We start from the raw sequence: 24,503 nt of genomic DNA on the forward strand, positions 1-24,503 counted from the left end.
AAAAGTAACATAAAAACAAAATACTAAAAATATGATTATCCCCCCACTCTCCCAAAAAAAAAAAAAAAAATACAAAATCATCCCCAAACCAAATTGTCTCAAATTTAGCCAAAAATAAAAAAAGTAAAATAAAAATCGTCTAAATTGTCTCTGTATGAAATTTTCTCAAATTAATGCTCATCACATATATTTTTAAATAAATGATTTATATTAAACCGGAAATTATTTAATAATTACTCCATATACAATTTTTTTTTTTCTTGTTTGAAAATTTACCAAATTTAAATTAATCACAAATTTGGATTCTGTTGTTATATTTGTACCGAGGATTTGTTTTTCAAGGTGAAAATTTCAATGTCTTAATTCCATTATCTCACACGTGAGAAGTTGGAAATTCAATCCCCAATTTTCCAATTCCCCCAATTCGCCAAACCTATCTCTTTGAGCCTCCCAAAACCCTATTAAACCCCCCCCCTCCCAAATTATAAGTCACAGGGATTCAAAGTTCCATCTTTCTACGGAGTTTTTAAGACTTTTGAGAGAAAATGGCTTTTGCAATCTCAAATGCCTTTCACCACCCTAAACTTCATCTTCACCATTTCAATTACAATTCCCAGCGTCCACTTGCGAGTTTCCCATCACCGTTCCTCAGGTAACATTGCTCTCTCAAACCCACTTTCTTTCTTGCTTAATACAATGCCGCTTATCTTCACGGTTTAACTGTTTTTTCCCTTATCCTTTGTGAAACGAATTGTATATCTGTATCAAATAAAATGAAAAGATTTAAACTTTTCTCTAAGTGTAAGTTTGTGTGGGTAAAAAAGTTGTTGATAATTGCAATCTTTCGGAACCCAATTACTTGTTTAGTCGCTATGGAGCAGTGGGAAGTCAATTAACAACATTATTTCAATTTTTTATTTCTTTTTTTAAGGTTTTTGGAGCTTTGTAATGCTTAATTGCTTGAAGCCTTTTTTTCTTAGTTTTTTTAATATTGCATCTTCAGCAATTGAATTCCGTGATTAAGAATTTTATTCAACTTATTTTCGTACCTCAAACCAGTTACATAGTGATTATATTGGAAAAGAAGGAAAAAAAAAAAAAAAATCCGATGAAGGATATATCCTGGTGTTGCTTTCATATTTATAATGTTTATTATATAATTTAAAATTTTGATATAAAAGCTAACTCTATGAAAGCTTTCATGACATAATTCTTATTGCTGGGTATACACGGTCATGATCATTTTGTTCATGAAGGAACTTTATTCTCGCTTATTGGTTTATCCGTGCTTTTCAACGTATAACTTCAGCAGCAGGGTGTTAAATTTATCAGATTTGCTAGAACATTACCACGGAATCAAAGGGTAGTTAGTGCTGCCGCATCTGCAGCAGGAAGTTCTAACCCAGATAGTAACTTCAATCCATATGAGGTAATTTGGCACATATCTTGCATCCACTATGCAACCTTCATATTGTTGCTGTAAGTGACTAAATAATTGGTATTTGTTTGTTATTGATTCACATTTATTTTACTTTTAATATTCATATTTTTCAGGTTCTTGGTGTCAACCCAATTGAGAGTTTTGACAAAATCAAGTTAGTCTATACAAGAAAACTCAAGGACGCTGAGAGGAGAGGTGATGAAGTAACTGCTGCCAGAGTAGGTTACAACTCAATCTCTCTCTCTCTCTCCCCACCATATGAATAAAGTCTTGGCTTACCACTTACAGAGGATGTGCTGCTCAAAGTAATGATATCTTAATAATTTATATGTTGAATTCTGCAGTTGGAGAAGGCATATGACAAACTAATGATGGCACAATTACACAATCGGAAAAAGGGTGTCACATTTGGTGAAATGAAGGTACAGTTTATGATACTTATGCTTTCACCATAAGTTTCTGGAATTCAAGGATGGAGTTATCTATGATTTTGTGATGTTTGGACTTCTTTTAACCATAGTATTATAGTTATGCCCAAAAAAAAAGGGGTGGGGGGTTTTGGGGAAGAAGAAGAGAAAAGAATAACTGTTATGATAAAAAAGATTTGAATAATTGCTATTAACATATGACTATTCTTTTGGTTGAACTATGCTACACTAGTTCATACATCTATTATATATTCAACCATCCTTTTAAATAATATTACTTTTTTTTTGGTGTGGGAGTTTATATCAGTTGATTTATATTTTCAATGTAATGAAGATTAATGGTTTCTTAATTTGCTGTTACTTATTTTCTGTTGGTTCCATTTGCATTTGACACAAAACATTTTCAAAATTGTGGTGGAAATGTCAAATTTGTTTCAAAACTTGTGTGAGAACTACATGCTGCTTATTTCAGTATGAAAATAATTATGCAAAAATTTATTCATGGTTTTCACATTTGAAATCTTTTTGGAGTTGTCCAAATTTGGCAAATTGTTTGTACTTCTTTCATGCTTTCTACAAATTTTCTCTTTGCTGGTTTTCACAATTTCAAGGTGATTAATTATCTTTCTTTCTACCTGGTATTTCTTATCATTACTGGATACTTATAAAGTGCAGGTCTCCAAGGACATTAAATATGCTGATAAGCAGCCGATTGTACCATGGGGCCCAAGGTACTTTTATTGATATATTTTGTGAACAAGCTGTCTTGATTCGATGCATTCCATTTATGGATTTCTACTAAAACATGAGACCACGATATATCTGATGTAGAAACTATTTTTAACAGTTTATTTTTTAGGCTTTTGGTGCTGTTATATGTTGTTTTTACTGAATTATCATTTCTTTCCAGATTCACAAAGTCCTCTGTACAAGATATGCGTATCAACCTGGCAATATCTGCTGTTTTTGTAAGTAAAACTAAGGACTTGGAAAGCAATGAGGTTTATGCCCAGATATGTAGGCCCTTGCTGACTTTAGAAGGAAATGAGAAATCTTAGGGTTTGACACAGAGACTCTTGTTATAATACCATGAGAAATTATCAGTTAACTGAAAACCTAGAGGTTGAGCTTTTCACCTTGTGCATATGGTGTGATTCTACAATTTTATTTTTGCAATCATTTGGCATGGCAAATTGCCTTGTTTTAGCAGCCTTACATCTTGCAGTAAATTGGTACTTCATGTTTCTTAATAACCTATGGCTCTTTTGCTTTCTTCTGCTTCCATTTTTGCATTCTTATTTAACACACTTGTTTGTGCAGACAGCTTGGGTTCTTATCAAGCGCAATGCTGAATATAAACCTTTGCAATTTCTTACTTTTGCATTTGTATATCGAATCTTTGAGAAGTTGAAATCGTTTGAACCTCCTGTAACACCAACATATACAGTGAGTCACATTGTAAAAACTACGACTGTCTTTCCCATTTTCTGTGGCATCACATGCAAGAACATATATCGACTTTTATGTTAAAACCATTTGAAGTGTTTAGATCGTTAATATTCAAACTGACATGGCTGCAGGAAGATGGTGAAGATCCAGGGAGGGGGCTGCGTATGGGGAAAAGGCTACTTCGTTCTCTTGCACTAGTTTTTGGATGCATTGCTGTTGCTTCTCTGGTATGATATCTTGTTTGCCTTCTTGATACCTTGTTGTTCAGAGGTAGTCAGATGCAATGTGTTTCCAAACATTGCGCCTCACTGTCCATTAATAAATTTCACAGGGGTGTAGTTTGTTACTTTGTTTGCATCAAAGCTCTTATGACAGCTATAATGTCTTTGTTGAGAAGACCCTCAAAATTATGATTTTTGTCACATTAAGGTTCTAAACTTATTTCTGTGTTAAAAAAAATTTCCTGAAATTCTTTCTCTCTTCCCTTATCTAGTAAAACAGTAAGGTATTCTCTTTTTAAGAATGACGCCAAAAATATCCCACATGGAAAGCTACTGCACAATTTAGTCAATAAAAAGACATCCATGTTTCATTTAATATTTTATATAGTTTATTGTTCTCGTTTATATTTCTGATTGTATCTTATTTTGGTTGCTTTTGCAGGCATACACTGGTGTGTTAAATTTGATCGAGTTTATGGGTAGTTTCATTCCTGCTTCCCTTTACAATAACCAGGTACTAACATTGCTTTTGGCATGATTTATGGAATTCTGTATGAAGAGGTAAAATTAACAGAAATTCAGTAAATCAGATGGTGGCTTACATATTTTCTAATCTCTAAAGCATTCATAATGATGTTCCTTATCATAATGGTTTTTCAAATTTTTGGTACATATGACAGAAGCTTTTATTTGGTTTACTTATTTTATTTGAAGAAAAGCATCGAGTTTTGATATGGCATTATCCTATTACCAAATGCATAACCTAAGCTATTCCAAGCATTGTTAAAATACAACCACACATTAGGTTTTCTGTGTGTTCCTGTTCCAAGCATTCTTAAAAGTACAACCACACATTAGGTTTTCTATATGTTCTTTGCATATCTCCTAAACTAGCTCCATGTTGAAGTATTTTGGTGAATAAAAATGGCTGCCAAAGCTGCAAAAATAGTGACAAGACATGATCACACGAATAGTATGCATTAAGGAATTCCAGGTTCCTACATTCTTTGTGGTAGAAATTATATGGTGTTTTCCCTTGTGACAATTTGGTATGACTGCAGGAACTGTTAGTTACCACATCAAGCGCCATCATGCTATACATTATGGCATCCTTCTATCGGTGATGAATCTGCTCAACAAATCTAGAGAGAAACAAGCCAAGTTATCATGATGGGATGTACTGATTTTAATCTCTGTGAATCTCTTTAGCTGTCAAAGTTTTGTCAAATGAGATGGTGTTCTTCGGAGCTATAAATTTGTTTGTAAATACTGATTCATCAATACTGGATGATATGTTTAGTTTTGGAGTTGCTTTGGGGCTGATGTAGAAAGAAAACTATATAAAAAGAACTTTACTTAAAACTCCTCATTTATTTCTCTATGTTATTTCAATGCCATAACATTCCATGCCGTGTCTCCATTTTGTATTATTTGCTAAAATATGCTTCTTTGGCTGTTAATTTTTTTTTTGGTTTTAACTTACAGTCTGGGTTTTCTTGTTTCACTGTTATTTTATATCAGGCTCTAGATTTTTACATGTTTACTAGTAATAATATAAATTAGAAGTTGATTTAATTCACTAAAAAAACCAGATAATCGGGTGTCTATTATGAGACTGGAGACGGGATGTAAGAATTTTTTTTATATGTAAACATTAATTCACATATTTGCAATTGTTGTTTGATGTGAAACGCTTACATTATGGTTGGGTCTAGCATGTTTTTAGCAAAATTATGTCTATATATATTAATCAATCCTATTGCCTTTACCTTTTAAATAAAATAAAATATATATATATATATATATATATATATATAGAGAGAGAAAGATTGCATTCAACATCAATGCTTTTTGGAAGAAAATATCCATTTTATTGCATATATATATATATATATATATATACAATAAAATCGATATTGATTTTGGATACAATCTCTACTGTAAAAATCTTTTATATATATATATATATATATATATATTCTAAACATCCGGTTGATTATTTTTTAACAATGAATTACAAACAGAGAAAAGAGTTTTTTTTTTTAAAATGCTTTAAAACATTTAACAAATTATATAATTTTATAAACTTACTAAGTCATATTATCGTATTATATTTATCCCAAAAATAAAACCTGGCTTTTTGAAAAGATTACTTGCCGCTTTCAATTCCCGTTTGTTATCATATACAGAAAAGCATCTGCCATTTTCCTAATAGATAAGTATTACTATCGTCATTATCATTCATTGGCACAAATATAATTTTTATTATTAAAATATATATTATTATTTTTGTTTGATAAAAATTAAAAATTGATGACAATATATATTTGTTCTTCAAAATATATATATATATATATTTATGTGGGGGAAAAAAAAAAAAAAAAAATAGAGGAATAAAATGAAGTAGTGCCAAATCGAAGACAGACAGAGAAGATGGAGAGAGACCAGTGAGGAAGGTAGGGTTTAATTGGCGGTCATCACTCTCAAATTTCCAAGTCCTAAGCGCTAGATAGGGTTTTTGTGTCTGCATGTCTACTTGACTTTCCCTTCGTCTTCGTCATTATCTTCTTCTTCTTTCTGGGGTTGTTGGAAACCCTTTTAGAATAAAACCAGAGAGAGCGTCGTCGAAAAAAAAGGGGTCAAGATGAGGATTATGATCAAGGGCGGTGTTTGGAAGAACACCGAGGATGAGATCCTTAAGGCGGCGGTTATGAAGTATGGTAAAAACCAGTGGGCTCGAATCTCTTCCCTTTTGGTTCGCAAATCTGCTAAGCAGTGCAAAGCTCGCTGGTACGAGTGGCTCGACCCTTCCATCAAGAAGGTACTCTCTCTCCCTCTCTCTTTGAAATAATTTGTTCAGATCTTCTAGATGATTGCTTGCATATGCTTTTACTTTCTTAGGAAGCTCATTTTGTTCCTGTTGGTTTCTAGTAATTCTATAATGACCTAGGAGAAAGATTGCTAATTTGAAAAAATTATACTTTCTGAATGCCCACCATATACAATCCACAGAACTTAATAGACTAACCATTAAACAACTATATTGGAAACAATCTATCATAATTAACATCAGAAAATTAGAGCATTGACTAATACCCAAAAAAAAAAAAAAAAAAATTAAACCTAAATGCAAAGGACCAATCCCATAAACAAGAAATCCTAAAACCAAAACCATAAATTACAATCCCAATTATATAATGACTAATATATATTAGGTGCTGTAACAAAGTCTTGGTGATTGAAACTTCTTCATTGTTCTCTGTATCTGCTGAAAACCGTTTATTTTTCTCATTCCTATTGCACCAGCGTGGGGAATTAGTATACAAAGATAGTGTGTTTAAGCTTATGATAATTAGATTACATTACTTCGCATTTTCTTTTTTCATACATGTGGAGACTGATAATTAGATTTCAATGGATTTTTGCAGACTGAGTGGACTAGAGAAGAGGATGAAAAGCTGCTTCATCTTGCAAAACTCATGCCCACACAGTGGAGAACTATTGCCCCAATCGTCGGCCGCACTCCATCGCAGTGTCTTGAGCGGTATGAGAAGCTTCTTGATGCAGCCTGTGTTAAGGATGACAACTATGAACCAGGTGATGACCCGCGGAAATTACGGCCTGGTGAGATTGATCCAAATCCTGAATCAAAACCCGCACGGCCAGATCCTGTTGATATGGATGAGGATGAGAAGGAAATGCTTTCAGAGGCACGAGCTCGGTTAGCCAACACAAGAGGAAAGAAGGCAAAAAGGAAAGCTAGGGAGAAACAGCTTGAAGAGGCAAGGAGGCTTGCTTCTTTACAGAAGAGGAGAGAACTAAAGGCTGCCGGCATTGATACGAGGCAGCGAAAGAGGAAAAGAAAGGGAATAGACTACAATGCAGAAATTCCGTTTGAAAAGAAGCCACCTCCAGGCTTTTTTGATGTTACTGATGAAGATAGAGTTGTGGAACAGCCGAAGTTCCCAACCACCATTGAAGAACTTGAAGGGAAAAGAAGGGTTGATATGGAAGCACAACTAAGAAAGCAGGATATTGCTAAGAATAAAATTGCACAAAGGCAGGATGCTCCATCAGCCATACTGCAAGCCAACAAATTAAATGATCCTGAAACAGTCAGGAAGAGGTCCAAATTGATGCTCCCTGCACCCCAGATTTCAGATCATGAATTGGAAGAAATTGCAAAGATGGGTTATGCTAGTGATCTTCTTGCAGGGAGTGAGGAAGTCACTGAAGGGAGTGGTGCAACACGTGCTCTTCTTGCTAATTATGCTCAGACACCACGGCAGGGGATTACACCTTTGCGAACTCCACAAAGGACACCTGTCAGTAAGGGTGATGCTATCATGATGGAAGCAGAAAATCTTGCCAGGTTGAGAGAGTCTCAGACGCCATTATTAGGAGGAGAGAATCCAGACTTGCATCCTTCTGACTTTTCTGGGGTTACTCCCAAGAAAAGGGAGATACAAACACCAAATCCTATGTTGACTCCATCTGCAACACCTGGAGCTGCAGGTCTTACTCCTAGAATTGGCATGACACCATCAAGGGATGGCTATGCTTTTGGCATGACACCAAAAGGTACTCCCATCAGAGATGAGCTCCATATCAATGAAGATATGGATTTACATGATAGTGCAAAACTTGAGCTACGAAGACAAGCTGATTTGAGAAGGAATGTGCGTTCAGGATTAGGTAATCTTCCACAGCCGAAAAATGAGTACCAGATAGTCATGCAGCCTATTCTAGAAGATTATGAGGAACCAGAAGAAAAAATTGAAGAAGATATGTCAGATAGGTTAGCAAGAGAGAAAGCAGAGGAAGAAGCACGACAGCAGGCATTGCTTAGAAAGAGATCAAAAGTACTTCAGAGGGAGCTTCCTAGACCTCCCGTTGCTTCCTTGGAACTAATTCGCAATTCCTTGATGAGAGCAGATGAAAGTTCTTTTGTGCCTCCTACTTTGATTGAACAGGCTGATGAAATGGTTAGAAAAGAGCTTCTTAACTTATTAGAGCATGATAATGCAAAGTATCCACTTAATGATAAAGTGAATAAAGAGAAAAAGAAAGCTCTTAAGCGCTCTGCAAATGGTTCTACCGCTTCTGTCCCCGAGATAGAAGATTTTGAAGAAGATGAGCTGAAAGAGGTTTGTCTTTGTTAGTTCTCTGTTTTCATTTGTGTTCTGTTGTTGCCTCTTTAGACTTATACATGTCACATTAGTCTCAAGTTTTATTTTTTTGTGTAATTATTTATTTCTTTTATATAATATGTATCTCAGTTTGTTTAATGGTGCTTCTTCCATTGAGCATGTTTGATCTATTTGGATAGGTGAGTTTCATCTATTTGACATATTTATTGTTTCAAAATAGCATATGAATTAGTGGCCTCGAGAAAGGAATTTGAGGAGATTCAAATGCATCAGTTTATAAAATTTAAGCATATTTGAATGACCATTTTTAAAGGGATTTAGCCCCTACTACATTTATTATATTTTCTTTGTTTATGTTAGATGCTAGCTCGCTAGATAAATTTATTTGTGTGCTCAGTATTTTTGTTGGACCATATTGTAATTAAGCGCATGTAGGATTTTAATTGATGATGATGCCAGTTTCTGAAGTTATCTGATGCTGTTCCTTTTTATTTTATTTTTTTTATTTTTGGTTATTTATCTGGACTATTGTTTTTATGTGCCCCTGAAATATAGTTGAAAACCATATGCAAACTCTTAAATCTTAATGATCACTTTTGTTACCAGGCTGACAGTTTAGTTAAGGAAGAGGCTCTGTATCTCCGTGTAGCAATGGGTCATGAGAATGAGTCACTCGATGAATTTGTTGAAGCACACAAAACTTGCCTAAATGACCTCATGTACTTCCCTACCCGCAATGCTTATGGTCTCTCAAGTGTTGCTGGAAACATGGAGAAACTAGCAGCATTGCAGAATGAATTTGAGAATGTGAAAAAGAGGGTTGATGATGATATTAAGAAGGCTGCAAGCCTTGAGAAGAAGGCTAGAATTCTCACAGATGGTTATGAGGTATGTTATTAATATGTGGATTACCTTTTTCTGGCTGCAGTTTCATCCTATGCTTGAGCAATTTTTTAACAGGACTTCTATTGACTAAATGCTTTTGGAGAGTGTAAAAGAAAGTGGAGTTAATAATTTATGTATTTTAAATAATGTTCTTTACACCATTTCCAAATAATGTCGCCACTCTTAAGAAAGACTCGCTTCGAAGTTTAAGAACTTGAATTAAGAACTGATTTATAAACTAAAACAAGATGATAGTCATATTTGAATTCCCTGTGAAGTCCATAAATAAAACTGCAATGCCAAAATTGAATGTCAGAAAATGACTCATCTTACCTGTGTCACTTTGTCTTCTCTACCTTGGATTCTTAACGTGTTCGAGCATTATTATCCTCCAGTTCATGTTAAAAATATGACTAAAGCATATCCTATTACAATTCTGAATTCTGTGATAGGAAATATGTGTAATTAAAGTTCTCAAAACGTGTGGTTAGATTACTAAAATATTAGTTTTTTACATTTCAGTTGCGGGCTAAAAAGAGTCTTTGGCCACAAATTGAGGATACTTTTAAGCAGATGGATACTGCTGCAAAAGAACTTGAGTGCTTCCAAGTTTTACAAAAGCAAGAGCAATTAGCAGCTTCATATCGTATAAATAATCTTTGGGAAGAAGTTCAGAAGCAAAAGGATCTTGAGAAAACTTTACAAAGTCGGTATGGAGATCTCTTAGTGGAGCTAGAAAGGATGCAACATCTAATGGACCAATACAGAGTGCAAGCACAAAGACAAGAAGAAATGGCAGCTGAGAAACGAGATCTGGAGTTGGCTGAAGCTGCAAAAAATAAAACAGTTGCACAGAGCATGGAAAATCCTGAGCAGCTAGACACTGCAAATGAGCTTGGTAGATCTACACCCCCCGTCAGCCCATCTCATGATGTAATTGTTGGTGAGCAAAAGGATGCTATGCAAGAAGATGCTTATTCGGGCACTGCAACCTCTACGGATGCTACAGTTGAGAAAGAGAATGTGAAACTGGGCGTAGATGTGAATCTACCTGATAATATGTCTTCTGCTATGGAAGGAGAGCACACAAAATTAGTCCGAGGCAATAGTTTCCAAGGTTCTGATAGTCAAGTCTCTGGGTCAGACGGAATTATTCCTGAGACGGTTGCAGTTCAGGATTCTATTCGTGTGGAGGATGTCGTTTCGGACAAGGTGATCGCAAAGGACAAGAAGATGGCTAATGACTCGGTTGATGCTGTGGACGACGATAAGACAACCACCGCTGAGTTGACCAATGAGAATGATGTTGCTTAAGACAGAACTTTACCAAACCATACATGGCAGCCAAGAAGCAGCAAGTGATGATGATGATGGGCATGCTAGGGAGAATTCTGGTGTTGAAGCTGAGACAGAATCGGTGGAAGGGTAGAGACCACAGTGGCCTCTGCCTAGGATCCCACCAAAAGGAGCGCTGAAAATAGTTTGGTCTTAAATATTGTACTTTGGGTAAATTCCAACAATCAGCCGTGATCCATGTACTTTCACCCTGTGTCTCAATTAGTACGTCTAATATTTTTCTCAGCCAACCAAAAAAAAAAAAAAAAAAAAAAAAAACGTGTACTATTTTTTGATGCAATGTGACTTTATGTTAAAACTAAACCCCGATGATCTCTTTTTGTCCGCAATGTCTGTTAGATATGGATGAAATTTCACATGTGTATCTACTGAGAAACTTTTATTTGCATCTCTTTTCCCGAGGATATTATATTATGATTCTGTTTATTTCCTTGTTTTAACTGAACTGCCTGGTCAATATTCTGGTTTCTCCATTATGATGAATATCAAAACCCTGACACGGAGTAATATCATGTAAATAAAGTAGAAATGCAAAAATTGGGTCATATCTCACCGAATTTAATAGTAGATCTGTGGGTGGTGGACATTATAGAAATAAACTAGTAGTGGAACAAAAAGAACAACTACTATAGTAGTTGTATGCCTTGTATGTGAAAAAGGCCAATGGCTCTTGGCCTTTGTCGGATATTAAATAGATATTCCAATTCCTAAACCAGATAGATAGTAGATAGCAATAATTACCACCAAAAAAAAAAAAAAAGAGAGTAGATTGCAATTCCAACTAAGCACCAAGCAGGATGACAAATTAAATATGAATTTCTCCTCCTCTTACTGGATAAGCTCATTCGACCTTTATATCCCTCATGAACAAGGCTTCTCCACCTACCTCACCTCCTCACTTGTCATTCATTCCCCTCTCTTTCTCTCTCTCTCTCTCTCTCTCTGTCTCGCTCCTGTGTGGGGGACTTTTGTATCTCATTAAGCAACTGCTTCCATGTAAGAGGTATGGTTTTCATTTGAGTGATGTTACATGTGTTTCAGACCCCATTTTTGACTCTCGAATCCATAGACATATAAGGTAAGTTGTTTTTATCAATATTATTATTAACCATCACATAGTAGGGAAAATTTACAATACAATCAGAATATATACTCTCTTCTCTGATATATTTATAGGTTTCACAGATACCATATAAATGGGATCCACATACATATTTGTGATGTTCTAAGAAAAGAAAAATTGTATGCCAATCTTAAGAAGTGAAGAAATTTTCATCCAAAAAAATATATATTAGAAGAAATCAACCGTTCATTAATTATTAATATATGTATATATGCGCTGCTATAATATTGACTAGCATCAGTATGTGGGAAAATTTAGTTTTTAACTTTTTATAGGAAACCCATCACTATTTATATAAACAATCATTTTATTAAAATATCATATCACATTAGTCACAAATATAATATTTTTTATATTTCCTCAAGTAATTTCGAAAGCAATTTAATAAAAAAAGACTTTCTTTTTTTTTTTTTCCAATTATGTATTAAATAAAGACTCGTAGACAAAGCATAAAATTATCAAAGGAGGACTCAAATTGGTTTTAAAAGTCTATGTAATTTTTTTTTTTTTTTTTTTTTTTTTTGGATGGATAGAAAGCCCATTCTTTGAGGGAGTCAAGTATTAAAAAGCCTTTACTTTCTCATGAGGGAAAAAGTTTCCTTCAAATTCTCAACTCCACTACATGGAAAAGTGGCAGCCAATAATTTGGGTGTTATTATCAAAATATGTTAGGTCACTACATGGAAAGGTCCCCCTGGTGGCTGCTAGCGTAATGGAGATTCCTTTGGCCTAGGCGCTTCCCAACAGATGATACGTCATCTTAATGTCGTCCAAAACATTTGGAAATAAAAACAAAACCAAAATAATAATTAAGAAAAAGTGTTAAAAATAACCAAACAAACACCAACAGCAATGACTTTCTGGGAAAAATGAGTCTCCTTTTAACGAAGAAAAAGCAAATACCAAATTGACCCACTTTGGATTCCTTCAAATTTCAAATCAAACTTTTGTAGAGAAAGGGAGGAAATGGGAAAATACAGGGCAAATTTGTTTAAGAGTTTGGCCTGTCACTCTGTCTCATAGAATTCAATAGAAGTTATAAAACTGGTATCTTTTTTGTGCCTTGTTAATGTCTGTAAAAATAATCGATGCACATCCATCAACATGAGGTGGAGAGATAAAGAGTTATAGTTTCTTTTTTTCTTGCCCCCCACCCACCCGATATATAAAGCAAGAAAAATAAAAGAAGAAGAAGAAGATTGATGGGACACAGTTTGCATGAAATATACATACGTTTTTGTCATTTTTTCTACAGCACTACAGCTGGGTTCAGCTTTTCCTTGTGATTCCTTCTGTACCACCTGACTTTGTTTTCTTTATCCTTTTCTTTGTTTTGGTCCACTGGATGACAAACACCAAGTGGCAAAATTTGTGTGTAGTTCTAAAAATTTTTTTTAAAAAAAAAAAAATATATATATATATATATATATATATAGGAATTTTTGTTGTATTTGATATGCTTGGGTGTTTTTGGAATTTTCTTCCAGTGTGAATTTGTAAGTTTCTCTCTCAAGCTCTTTATTATGGCCTAAAAGGCTGTTTCTCTGAATCATTGAACAGAGTGAAGTAGTGGGTTTTTGTTTCGAATGTAACCAGAATTCGTCATTGATTGTACTTTTATCAGTGGTTTCTGTTTGTGCGTGATTTTCGTAATTTCGATTTGTATGAGGTTTTTGTAAAACCCAACAACTTTAATGAGTTCGCTTTTTTAGTTGTAATTAATCGATCAGTTAAAGTTTTGCCTCTGCATGCAATCCTATTCTTGGATCTTCTTTTGGGATATACTGGGCATAATCTGTTTTTCCTCTGTCCATTTTTAACATCGATTCTGTTTTTGCTTTCGTAATCCGCTTTTATCTGCACATTTTTTTCTTTTTACATAAGTATATTTTGCACGCCTCTTTTGATGTTTTCTTGACAATTCTTTTACATTTTTGGCAGTGAATAAGGAGCTTGCTGTCTCTTCGATTTAGTGGTTTTCCTAAAATCGAGTTGACACTGATTCTGTGGAAAGCAATTTTCAAGAGACTGCTTGCGAAGTAGAGAAGCAAGCTTATACTGGTATGATCATCTCCCTCTCTAATATGTAAAACTTCCATAAAAAAACTGACAAGGATGAGTAATACTTGATTCAAGGTTAAGGAAAATACTTGATTCAAGGTTAAGGAAATAAATTATTTTCCTGATTAGTTCTGAGAAAATTATTTGGTTTCTTGGTTTTATAGCTTCAAAGTTGATATTAAGACTACTGCTAATTTAATTGAATTTCCAGCTTCTTTTTTCCACTAATACACCAAAAAACTCTAATTTTCCTTCCCTTTTTGTTTTGAATCCTGATTGGTACATGCTTGTGTAATCATCAATTGATTATCTGTGTGCTTAATATGCTTCCTCTTGAAATTGGAGTATAAATTGATCTTTTAAAATTTTCTTCTATTGGGGTGATTATCTCCAGTGAAAATGGTAACCAGAACTGTGGATCTCCGGTCTGACACGGTAACCAAACCGTGTGAAGCAATGAGGGCGGCTATGGCAGCTGCTGAAGTTGATGATGATGTGTTGGGAAATGACCCAACTGCATTGATCTTACAAACAGAGTTGGCGAAGATGATGGGCAAGGAAGCAGCACTTTATGTCCCATCAGGCACCATGGGCAACCTAATTAGTGTGCTTGTCCATTGTGATATTAGGGGAAGTGAAGTAATTCTTGGGCACAATTCCCATATCCATATCTATGAGAATGGAGGCATTTCCACAATTGGTGGTGTACATCCCAGAACAGTGAAAAACAATGAAGATGGAACTATGGATATTGATTTGATTGAAGCTGCCATTAGAGATCCTAAAGGAGAGCTTGTGTACCCCACCACTAGACTAATCTGCTTGGAAAATACACATGCAAAGTAAGCATTGTTAAATTTAAAAAGACCTTTCTTTTGAATACTATACGTTATCATAACTTTTATTCTTCTATTTATTAGTATTCTATATGTCATTTGTTAGATTCCCACTTTCTCTGTCCCTGGTGGCTGCTGGTTTTATTATTCTTTGTTAGACTAAATTGCTAGGAAAGGTTGACCCCGTTGACCACTTTTGTAGAAAGTTTATGTTTGCTTTTATATTCTGTTGGATTTAAAATCTTTATATGTAAAATTAACTGCACAGAGAAACAAAAATGTAAATTACCATCCTCTGCAAAGGGGGAAGTTATCTTAGAAAATTCCATTATAATCAATTTCACTCAAATTGGCTTCTCTCGTAACCTGAATTTATGTACAGCAAAAAAAATTTCATCTTCAATTATGTAAGGGATGAGCATTTTGCCTATCTGTCACTACCAGACCTGTATCATGAAAATAACATATATTTATACAACGGTTATGATTCTTTTCTAATGGAGCTGCTGCGCTATTTGTTAGTTGTAATTCATTATTGGTAATGTTGTTGTTTTTATATGCAGCTGTGGTGGTAGATGCCTATCTGCAGAATACATAGACAAAGTGGGAGAGGTAGCCAAGAAGCATGGTCTGAAGCTTCACATTGATGGTGCCCGCATTTTCAATGCATCAGTCGTGAGTCATCAATACATTTAGTTATAGCCATTGAATAATGTTGCATGATAATCCTGGACCTACTGCCTTAGTCTTTGTAAATTTAGGAAACATATCATCTCCAGATGAATTGAGCTGGGAAATCACTTTAATTGTCATGCTTAGCATTCTGCATAAACAAAATTAGTCAGCACTATCTTGCATATGGCTGGTTTCATCATTTATTGAGTATGTTTAACTATGGGGTTGCAGCTAATCTGTTTGACAATGAAGAATGAACAAAGCATTATCCAAGATACCATATCATCCTCGTACAGTCGACAGACAGTCATACTCATTGGCTAAGAATATTTATCTTAAAATCTTTTTGTGACTATTTTCCCCTGTTCTGGGATGTAGAAGGAGAATAAGAAGTAAAAGTTCTGGGATATAGAAGGAGAATAAGAAGTAAAAGTTCATACATATGTTTAATTCACACTCCTTTACATCAGTATTTCGAAGTAAATATACTGGTTTCACTTTCTTCATCCATTTTATTTTCATTTTAATATGAAATCATATATTTAAGCATGCATACCAGATCAATCTATTTTGCATATTTTCTTAAGCACATTTTCATTATCTAATAGAAAATTATCATTTTGCAGGCACTTGGCGTTCCGGTTGATAGGCTTGTACAAGCTGCTGACTCAGTATCGGTATATGATATTGCAAAAATGTTTCCTTCTTTGTTATCCATATTCATTCAAATTTTCCATGTTCATTATAATATCATCTTCAAACTCCTATATTATAATGAGTTATATCTGTTTCCTTGTATAATGACCTCAAGTTCCTTCACTCATCTCCTTCTTAATATGTGAACCAGGTATGTCTATCCAAAGGTCTTGGTGCTCCGGTTGGATCTATCATTGTTGGTTCACAAAGCTTTATTAATAAGGTAATATGCAGTAAAATTTCATATAGGATGAACAACAGCCTTTTCTTTCTGTTACTGCAAAAACTTAGTATGTTAAGAGGATGCCAATGGTTTCTTAGGCCAGAAAGCTCAGGAAAACTCTAGGTGGGGGGATGAGACAGATTGGTATCCTTTGTGCTGCTGCTTTGATTGCCATAAAAGAGAATGTTCAAAAGCTTGAGGACGACCACAAGAAAGCTAAGGTTTTGGCAGGTATCTCTTGTTTTTTAGTAACAGTCATTAGTCATTAGGTTCTTCCTCAAGCTAATTTTGATTTTGTGTTTTCTAACTTTACCAATTTTTCATTCCCTTGCATAAATTCAGAAGGATTGAATAAACTCAAAGGACTAAGTGTGGATATCAAATCGGTGGAGACCAACATTGTGAGTATTTTAGTTATATAACAATATTGTATTGACAAGTAGCAATCTCGTACAGAGTACAGATTGCAATATTTGATCTGTATGCTGGCCAAGTTTACCTTTTCATCACAATACGTTTCTTTGTCTCTATATTGCTTAGATTTCACACTCGACTTGCACTTTAAACCAAGCCCTGAACACAATTTTGCATTTAAACTAAGGCACAAACACAATTTTGTGCAAAAAATTTGAGAGAAGGTTTCATGAAGTTCAAACAGATTAAAACTACTTGCTCATATTGATGCCCCAAGCCTTATATCGTGCGCTACACATTTCATAATCTAGCATCCATTAACTCTTAAGAAAATGCTTATAGTGCCTCGTTTATATATGACCAGATATATGTTGATGTAGTAGAAGGCTCGAAACTGACTGCAGAAAAACTGTGCAAGAAACTGGCAGAACATGGTGTACTTTTGATGCAGGAGGGCTCATCAAGGTCCGTTTCATCCATTAAACATCATTAGGATCCACTCAGTCTATTACATAATGTCTTTCTTGTGCTCGTTTTGCTTTTAGTCCTAACTCAACACATTTTTTGTTCATAGTTTTTGTAAACATGTTGCCATTCGAATATACACATAATGATTTGTGTCCACGAATTGAAATACTTCTGACAAATCTATAATACAGTTGTGGCTTTCTTATCAACTTCTAATCAATGAATTTTAAATTGACAAAATGATGACCGAGGAATCAGTTTCCTTTTAAAGCTTTTCCAGCTATCTCTTCTAATTAGTCTAGAAATTTGCTTCTTTGGTAGATAGTTCTTGAACAATAGACTACTAATTTGAATACAGTGGAGACTTGGTATTAAATATTAGCATTAACACTGCATGAGAGGTGTTGTATAAATAGGATATACTTCCTGATTTATAATCTGTGTGTCAGCTATTAATATTTCATTAAGAAAATCCTATCCACATTGGATAATTTCAACATTTTAATGCCTTAGTTCTTGTAGAACGAAAGCTGACACTCTTTTTCTCGTATAATCTTTCAGATTCAGAGTTGTTCTCCACTACCAAATTTCATGGAACGATGTTCAATACACCTTGTCATGCTTTCAGGTGACTTAATATCACACCGATATCAAAATTCCTTGTTCATCTTCCTCTCAACTAACAGAATCTTTGTTTCAAAAAAAAAAAAACTTATCCTTTTTTATTCATCAATTTTGCAGCAAGCTCTGCCTGGAGTACATGATGAAAATGGCAACTAGTAGCAGAAAATTGCTATAATCCTCTGTATCAAAGAGTACTTCTATCTGTTTCTTTAACTCTATGGGACATGGCAATAAAGCAACCCTGTCAATCTAGTTGGTAGTTAAAATTTAATTTGTATGATTAAGAAACATTTCTGTAGACTTGTTGGAGATTGTCAATGTTGTCCTGTTGCTATTAACTCTGCATTTTTGTCAAACCCAATGTGACAGCAGAATCTATATCTCAAAGCTTGACAATAGGATCCCAGTTGGGTTTTCTATCAAAAAGCATTTAAAAACTTTCTGTTTCCCAACCTATTTGGAAATTGTCAAAATAACATCAATAATATTTTGGCTGGTGTTACAAAAGGGTGTGGTTGGGATTTAATTCTTGCATATAACTTCACAATTTTAGTAATAAAAGATAATATTTAGTTGGATGGTTCATTCGGATATTGTTCTGGATCATCTTCCCGAAAAACATTGGAAAATGCTACGTATGTAATTTGAAAATTTTATTCATTAAACAATTTTTCACTAGTTGCTAAGTTAAAATATGTTGCTGACTGTTCTGGGTTTTTGCAATAGTGTCCGTAATGTTGATTGGTTTTGTGGGTCCAAAACTGGTTGGGTTTGACATTTAGGTTAGCAGCTCAGCTTGAGCTTTGCAGTGGGCTTCATTTTTTATGGGTATGGTGTGCCATTTACAATCTTTATTTATCCCTAGCCTATTATGCTATTTGGAATTTCGGGTTCTAGAAACCAAAATCAAACAAAATGTAACAGAGAATAATAAAAATAAATAATTATAAAGAAGAAAAACATTCTTTTCCTAAGCTAGAATTTTCAAAATTAATTTCAGAGAAAACTTAAGAAAGAGCATTTTTAATTTTTCCATACATTTTTCATCTCTAATTAAGAAATGGGATTATTATAGTAATATTACCCGTAAGAATATGGATTTCAATGAAATTGTTCCGTATCCGATAAAATTATGTGAAAGTATAGGGGGTGGAGAGAGACAGAGAGAGAGAGAGAGAGAATATGGACCTCAATGTTTTCATGTAGTGTAGTTTGGTACATGCACTTTTTTTTTGTTTTTGTTTTGGTAAATACGTGCACTTCCTTCAAGTGGGCAGCTTGCAACATTTTCTCCATAATTTGCTTGGTTTGTCCCTCAATCCAATATGCTAAGGTCAAAAAAATACGAATGACTTTAAGATGGACAACATGTTAGAAGTGAGTGAGAAAAATGTGTATCATAATTTGCACTCTTAATTTGATCATTCTAAATTGGACTTAGATTTTATTTTTATTTTTTTCCTTTCCTTTCCTATTGTTACCTTATTGTGTTCGCAAATACAAAAGCAAAGTACTCAAATATGGCATTTTCCGGCTAAAAGAATGATGGATATACTAATTTTTTTGGTTGTTCTCTAAAAAAGTAAGGAAGAATATATTGGTTGCTTTCCTATTTATATATATTTTCTTTCTAGTACTCAAAGTCACAATTTTCTGTTGGACTTGTTAAATGAGATGGGGCCGAAAAAATATGATACAAAGATTTTGGACCAAAGTGTAGAGGGAATTGCCTTGAAGGTTCCCAGATTTGTTGTTTTTTGTTAGATTACAATTTAAGAGCTTGTAAGCACTTACAAGCAATGCATGAGCATATTAATTATACTCACTTTCCTGCCCAAACTTTCCTTTGGATTTTCTCCTTTAAGAATTTCCCACTTTTTAGATTCCTTAATATCTTTTGCTATACTTTATTGACATTTTTATTTTTAGTTGGGTAATGCTAAAACTGTTGATTATCAAATCCATTCACCCAACAAGGAATATCTACCACTAAGTAGAATCTCATTTACCATATCTTACATAATCAGTTTTTATGCCTAGTTCCCTAATTTATTCTTGAGATTTTTTAAACACTTTTTTAACTTGATGACCCCACTTTTAATCACATTTTGGTTTTTCTCGTTTTTAGAACACAAAACTCTGTAGAAAATTTTTAGTTTATATAATAGGGAAGTGAATCCTATTCTTAAGGTAATGAGAATAATTAACCACAATTGCCCCTAATCAGCATAAGATTTGCAAAATCATCATTTATTCTATATGAAGTCCTATCAAAAGAAAGTGGCAAAAAGCAATGGATTTGACATGGCTTAAATTTTGCATGTCCAGCCCATCCGTATATCTGCCAACCCTCAAAACTTGGGCAACGAAAGCTTCAAAAAGAGGGGGGTAAAAAAATAATAAGTAAGATAACAAAATAAATAAGGTGGGAAAAAAAAAAGGTAGCCTTTAATAATATGATTGGGATTTAATTTTTTTTTTTTTGTTATATAAATGTCTTAATTTGTTCGTTCAAATATTTGTTAATGTTAATCACTATTAGTTAGAATTTATTAGAGATTTTGAATAATTACAAACTTCAAAGAAAGAAAGAAAAAAATATTCAGAAACAAAAAACTAATACAATTTAAAAGTATGTTTAATTCGATGTTCATGATTTTTTTTTCTTTTTTTTCTCTCTTAACTTTGTAATTAATTGTAATGCTTAACGAATTTAAATTATTATTAGTCAATACTAATAAACATTTAAAACAAGAAAAAAAAAACATTATCAATATTACAAAACGACCCCTTAATAAATAAAATCATGCCCAAGAACAATATTTGGAACAATTAAGTAAAATAGTGTATAGTTTTTAAGTTAGGCTTGAAAGTTGAAAAGTATGATTAAGAAATAAAGAAAGTATTAAATGAAATGATTGTTTAAAGAAGAAGAATCGTTGTGTTCCCTGAAAATGTAACAGGAAGTGAAACCAAAGAAAATAAAGAAAGAATTAAATATAGGGAGGCACTGTGATTTTACTCCTGATTGGGAAGAAACATACTCCCAGAAAATCCCATTGGTTGTAACAGCTAGGAACCTTAGGAGTTTATTGGGCATCCCAATACCACTTATGCAACCTTATTTGTTAATTTAGATTCCAAATGCTGGAACTTTGTTTGTTACTCGAAGTGGAAGGATATAAAGTCTACTTTTTTTTATATTTTTCTCTCGGGTTATCTTGGCAAAGTTGGCTAGCTATACATTTACATATACAACATGTATTTTGTTTATGTTAATATCCTTTTGGAAATATCAGGCATATAAAGTTACTGCTTTCTCTCTAATCATCGATTTTCTGATCCCATTCAATACTCCCAAAAAAAATATATATGTTATTCCAGTGTTAATGCACTAGTTTTGGTGTATATTATATATATATATATATATGTTTATTAAAAAGCATGTGGCATCTATATGTTTTTGTGAATGGATAATACGAAATTTTCAGACTAATTTAGATTTTTTGAGAGTCAGAAATATTTTGGATCGTTTTGAACTTTGATGGATTAATTGTACACATTTTTCTTTGGGGAAGTTGGGTTGATTACAAAAATAAATATTATATTTTGATCACTTATATTTTGTTAAAATATTCCAGCTGTTAGATAATATAGATATTAAATTAAAAAAAAAAAGTTGTCAGATATTATTACTAGTATTCCATTTTTTAATTAAAGCTACTACTGGTATTCTTTGTTGTATTAATATGTCTTACGACATAGATACTTTTTATTTTATTTTATTTTATTTTATTTTTTCTCCATCAAAGATAACGGACACACATACAAGTTGTCCCAAAATAAAGCCTCTTTACCAAAAGTCATATTTACAATCACCTTGTCAAAAAATGCAGTTTTATTTTCTTTTTTTGGACCTTACTGCAGTGTTAATTTGGCATATATATAAAGTTTTTTTTATGGGGATTGTGCCTCAATCATACACACACACATATATCTATATATACTCTTTATATTTATTAATGTACTACCAATTTATCTTTTTCAATTCGATACGTTTTAATTCATAATATATATATATATGATACATTTATTAAGCAACACTTTCGGACATTTAAGTGATGGACATTTCAACCAAAAAAAAAACAAAACAAAAAAAGCGATGGACATGGCCCTTTTAGAAAAAAGAAAAAAAAGTGATGGACATGACCCATCAATAAAATAGGCAAAATCAATATGTAAAATGAATAACTTGCAATTTCATTCAATGCAATTTATATTACATCATTTTCTTTTTTGCTAAATTATTATATTACATCATTTATAAATTACAATAACTAGCAATTTCATTCAATGCAATTTTACGTGACATCATTTATAAATTTCATATATTTACGTGTGTGTAGTTAATTTATTGTTAAAATGATATGATAAAATTATATATATATTTTTTATAAAAGATAGAATTACAATTTTATTTATTAGTCTTTAGATCTCAATTTAAAAATGTATCTGTATTGTATATTAAGTAATAAAATATTAAAATTCTAATAAGATAAAATGAAATATGCCAAACTCATATAAATTTTAAATGCATTTTGAACTCTTAAAAAAATTTAATAGTTGATAAATGAGATTCAGATAAAAATTTATTAGGATGTCATGATAAGAGCATTTCCAATAATTCTTTCTATTGGAGTTTATGTGGCATTAATTTTGAAAAGTATTCATGTTTATATGATATTATCTTCATTTAGTAGATAATATTTTAAAAAATTTTTCTCTAATGGGTTCTGTTTAAAATGTTCTGAAATGCTAATACCTAATTTGTTATTTTAAAATTATATCTAATTAAAAAAATCAAAACCCACGCAGGAATTGTTTTTCTTTAACAAAAGTAATAAAAATAAATAAAATAATAACTCATCCTGTCTAACAAAACTTTCAGAAGTAGATAGTATATTTCATAGTTTTTATTTTTTTTGTTTACATATCAGCTTAACAGAATTAATGCACAGCCATTGGAAATGATTTTTTTAAAAATCTTATCTATTTATCTGATATAGTAAATGATTTTTAAATAGACAGAATTAATATACATACCCATTGAAGATACCCTAAGATTCCGATTATATATATAGGTATTTATAATAAGTTACATTAGGTTAATATGAAGAATTTGTTTTTTTTTTTTTTTTACTTTGTCCAAATAGGATTTAAATTGTTATATTACTAAATATATATTTGGATAGAAATTGAATTTTAATTTTTAATTTTTAATATAATTTATTTTTTATCATTATAATATATTTTTCCTTCTTACTTGATGTATCGAAACTATTTTTTTTTTAATTGTAGATGTAAAGATTTTATCCACTAAGCTAAAATTACTTGACCAAAATCTAGTAATAAAATATCTAATAATATAATTATTAGGTTGACTTGAATTGCTATGTCTATGTAAAAATACCTTCCATGGAAATAGTGTCCTTATAAATACATATTCGAAAACATTATATTTCTTTAATATTTTTATAATTTGATGAAAAAAAATATATGTATAACTTCTTCTTTTTTTTCCCAATTTTCCTTCATAATTTCACACTCCAAACCATAGCCTTCTGTATTCAATCTCAACATATATCAAATGTTCCACTGCAAAAAATTTGAAAGCAATAATAGAGAAGAAAAGCTACAAATTAAATATGATATATTTTTTCTGTAGTCTTAAGGTTTCAAAGTACAGTTTAAAGTGCTTTACTCGCAATGATTTCTTTTTTTTTTTTTGGGTGGTAACGACCGATAGGTTAATTATTATATCGCTTAAATAATTGAATTCTACCAAACTCTAAAAACTACAAGAAAATCATATATATATATATATATGTATATATATAAATTTGATGGACAAAAAAAAAAAATGGAATTATCCACGAAGAATAAAAATTATAATTGTTATTTTGGTAAACAAAGTGGGGCATATTTATATATTTTAGATATCATGAAAAAAGATATGGAGTTTTTTTTTTTTTTTTTTTGTGTGAATATGAAAAAAGATATGGAGTTGGGAGTTGGGACACAGAGGCTAAACATAAGAAATTTATGGATGAGATGGTGGTACATAGATAGGCAATTGCTTTGAAGGTTCCCTCTATATATATACACACGTTACCATCAAAAGTATATTTTAGATACAGGTATGAAAATGAATGAAATTGTTTCCATAAAATGAAAAATGAAACAAGGAACAAAAATGTTAAGTTTTGGCTGGGGAGTGGGGTAAGCACGCGCTTAAAGAGTGAAAGTAGAAATAGAAATGAAAAATATCAAAAAAAATTAAAAAATAAAAAACTTATGGTCACCATCATCTCTGTTGCACTGCCAAACTTGTCCTATTATGGCAAAACACTCACTTGTCATCTTTACACCTTATTTCAACCCCCCCCTAACTAG

At 32.6% G+C, this 24,503-nt stretch overlaps 3 protein-coding genes across 8 annotated transcripts; all 3 read left to right on the forward strand.

Annotated features, from left to right (window-relative positions):
- Positions 1 to 371: 371 nt before the first annotated feature.
- LOC107412312 (protein CHLOROPLAST J-LIKE DOMAIN 1, chloroplastic) lies at positions 372 to 4,908 on the forward strand. The gene is made up of 10 exons (XM_016020062.4): positions 372 to 652; positions 1,333 to 1,429; positions 1,555 to 1,659; positions 1,786 to 1,863; positions 2,545 to 2,600; positions 2,780 to 2,837; positions 3,190 to 3,315; positions 3,450 to 3,545; positions 3,982 to 4,053; positions 4,601 to 4,908. Exons 1-10 carry the CDS (start codon positions 546 to 548, stop codon positions 4,661 to 4,663), a joined length of 858 nt encoding a protein of 285 aa, XP_015875548.3. The 5' UTR covers positions 372 to 545; the 3' UTR covers positions 4,664 to 4,908.
- Positions 4,909 to 5,907: 999 nt separating this feature from the next.
- LOC107412324 (cell division cycle 5-like protein) lies at positions 5,908 to 11,356 on the forward strand. Its single transcript, XM_048469009.2, has 4 exons — positions 5,908 to 6,360; positions 6,968 to 8,686; positions 9,296 to 9,577; positions 10,097 to 11,356. Exons 1-4 carry the CDS (start codon positions 6,184 to 6,186, stop codon positions 10,886 to 10,888), a joined length of 2,970 nt encoding a protein of 989 aa, XP_048324966.2. The 5' UTR covers positions 5,908 to 6,183; the 3' UTR covers positions 10,889 to 11,356.
- Positions 11,357 to 11,784: 428 nt separating this feature from the next.
- On the forward strand, positions 11,785 to 18,388 carry LOC107412325 (low-specificity L-threonine aldolase 1). Of its 6 annotated transcripts, none has more exons than XM_016020083.4 (11): positions 11,785 to 11,933; positions 13,995 to 14,114; positions 14,509 to 14,956; positions 15,514 to 15,625; positions 16,252 to 16,302; positions 16,473 to 16,544; positions 16,643 to 16,775; positions 16,887 to 16,945; positions 17,323 to 17,423; positions 17,988 to 18,054; positions 18,168 to 18,388. In XM_016020083.4, the coding sequence occupies exons 3-11, from the start codon at positions 14,514 to 14,516 to the stop codon at positions 18,204 to 18,206; spliced, it is 1,077 nt and encodes a 358-aa protein (XP_015875569.3). In that variant the 5' UTR covers positions 11,785 to 11,933; positions 13,995 to 14,114; positions 14,509 to 14,513; the 3' UTR covers positions 18,207 to 18,388. The 6 variants fall into 6 exon arrangements, with proteins under 6 accessions (XP_015875569.3, XP_060668234.1, XP_015875568.3 ...); XM_060812251.1 differs by having other exon boundaries at positions 11,871 to 12,008; XM_016020082.4 differs by lacking the exon at positions 11,785 to 11,933 and adding an exon at positions 12,883 to 13,100.
- The last annotated feature ends 6,115 nt before the right edge of the window (positions 18,389 to 24,503 follow it).

The sequence above is a fragment of the Ziziphus jujuba genome, chromosome 10 (genome assembly GCF_031755915.1).
Source record: "Ziziphus jujuba cultivar Dongzao chromosome 10, ASM3175591v1".
In the NCBI taxonomy this organism is placed as follows: domain Eukaryota; kingdom Viridiplantae; phylum Streptophyta; class Magnoliopsida; order Rosales; family Rhamnaceae; genus Ziziphus; species Ziziphus jujuba.

What these genes read in the sequence shown, in the direction of transcription:
- LOC107412312 (XM_016020062.4), top strand. Translation starts at nt 546, where the DNA reads ATGGCTTTTGCAATCTCAAATGCCTTTCACCACCCTAAACTTCATCTT. An exon ending in TTCCCATCACCGTTCCTCAG is followed by an intron (nt 653 to 1,332) that starts GTAACATTGCTC and finishes TAAATTTATCAG; the next exon opens with ATTTGCTAGAACATTACCAC. An exon ending in TGGCAATATCTGCTGTTTTT is followed by an intron (nt 2,838 to 3,189) that starts GTAAGTAAAACT and finishes TTGTTTGTGCAG; the next exon opens with ACAGCTTGGGTTCTTATCAA.
- LOC107412325 (XM_016020083.4), top strand. Translation starts at nt 14,514, where the DNA reads ATGGTAACCAGAACTGTGGATCTCCGGTCTGACACGGTAACCAAACCG. An exon ending in TTGGAAAATACACATGCAAA is followed by an intron (nt 14,957 to 15,513) that starts GTAAGCATTGTT and finishes TTTTATATGCAG; the next exon opens with CTGTGGTGGTAGATGCCTAT. An exon ending in GCATTTTCAATGCATCAGTC is followed by an intron (nt 15,626 to 16,251) that starts GTGAGTCATCAA and finishes ATCATTTTGCAG; the next exon opens with GCACTTGGCGTTCCGGTTGA.
- LOC107412324 (XM_048469009.2), top strand. Translation starts at nt 6,184, where the DNA reads ATGAGGATTATGATCAAGGGCGGTGTTTGGAAGAACACCGAGGATGAG. An exon ending in TCGACCCTTCCATCAAGAAG is followed by an intron (nt 6,361 to 6,967) that starts GTACTCTCTCTC and finishes GGATTTTTGCAG; the next exon opens with ACTGAGTGGACTAGAGAAGA. An exon ending in TTCTCACAGATGGTTATGAG is followed by an intron (nt 9,578 to 10,096) that starts GTATGTTATTAA and finishes TTTACATTTCAG; the next exon opens with TTGCGGGCTAAAAAGAGTCT.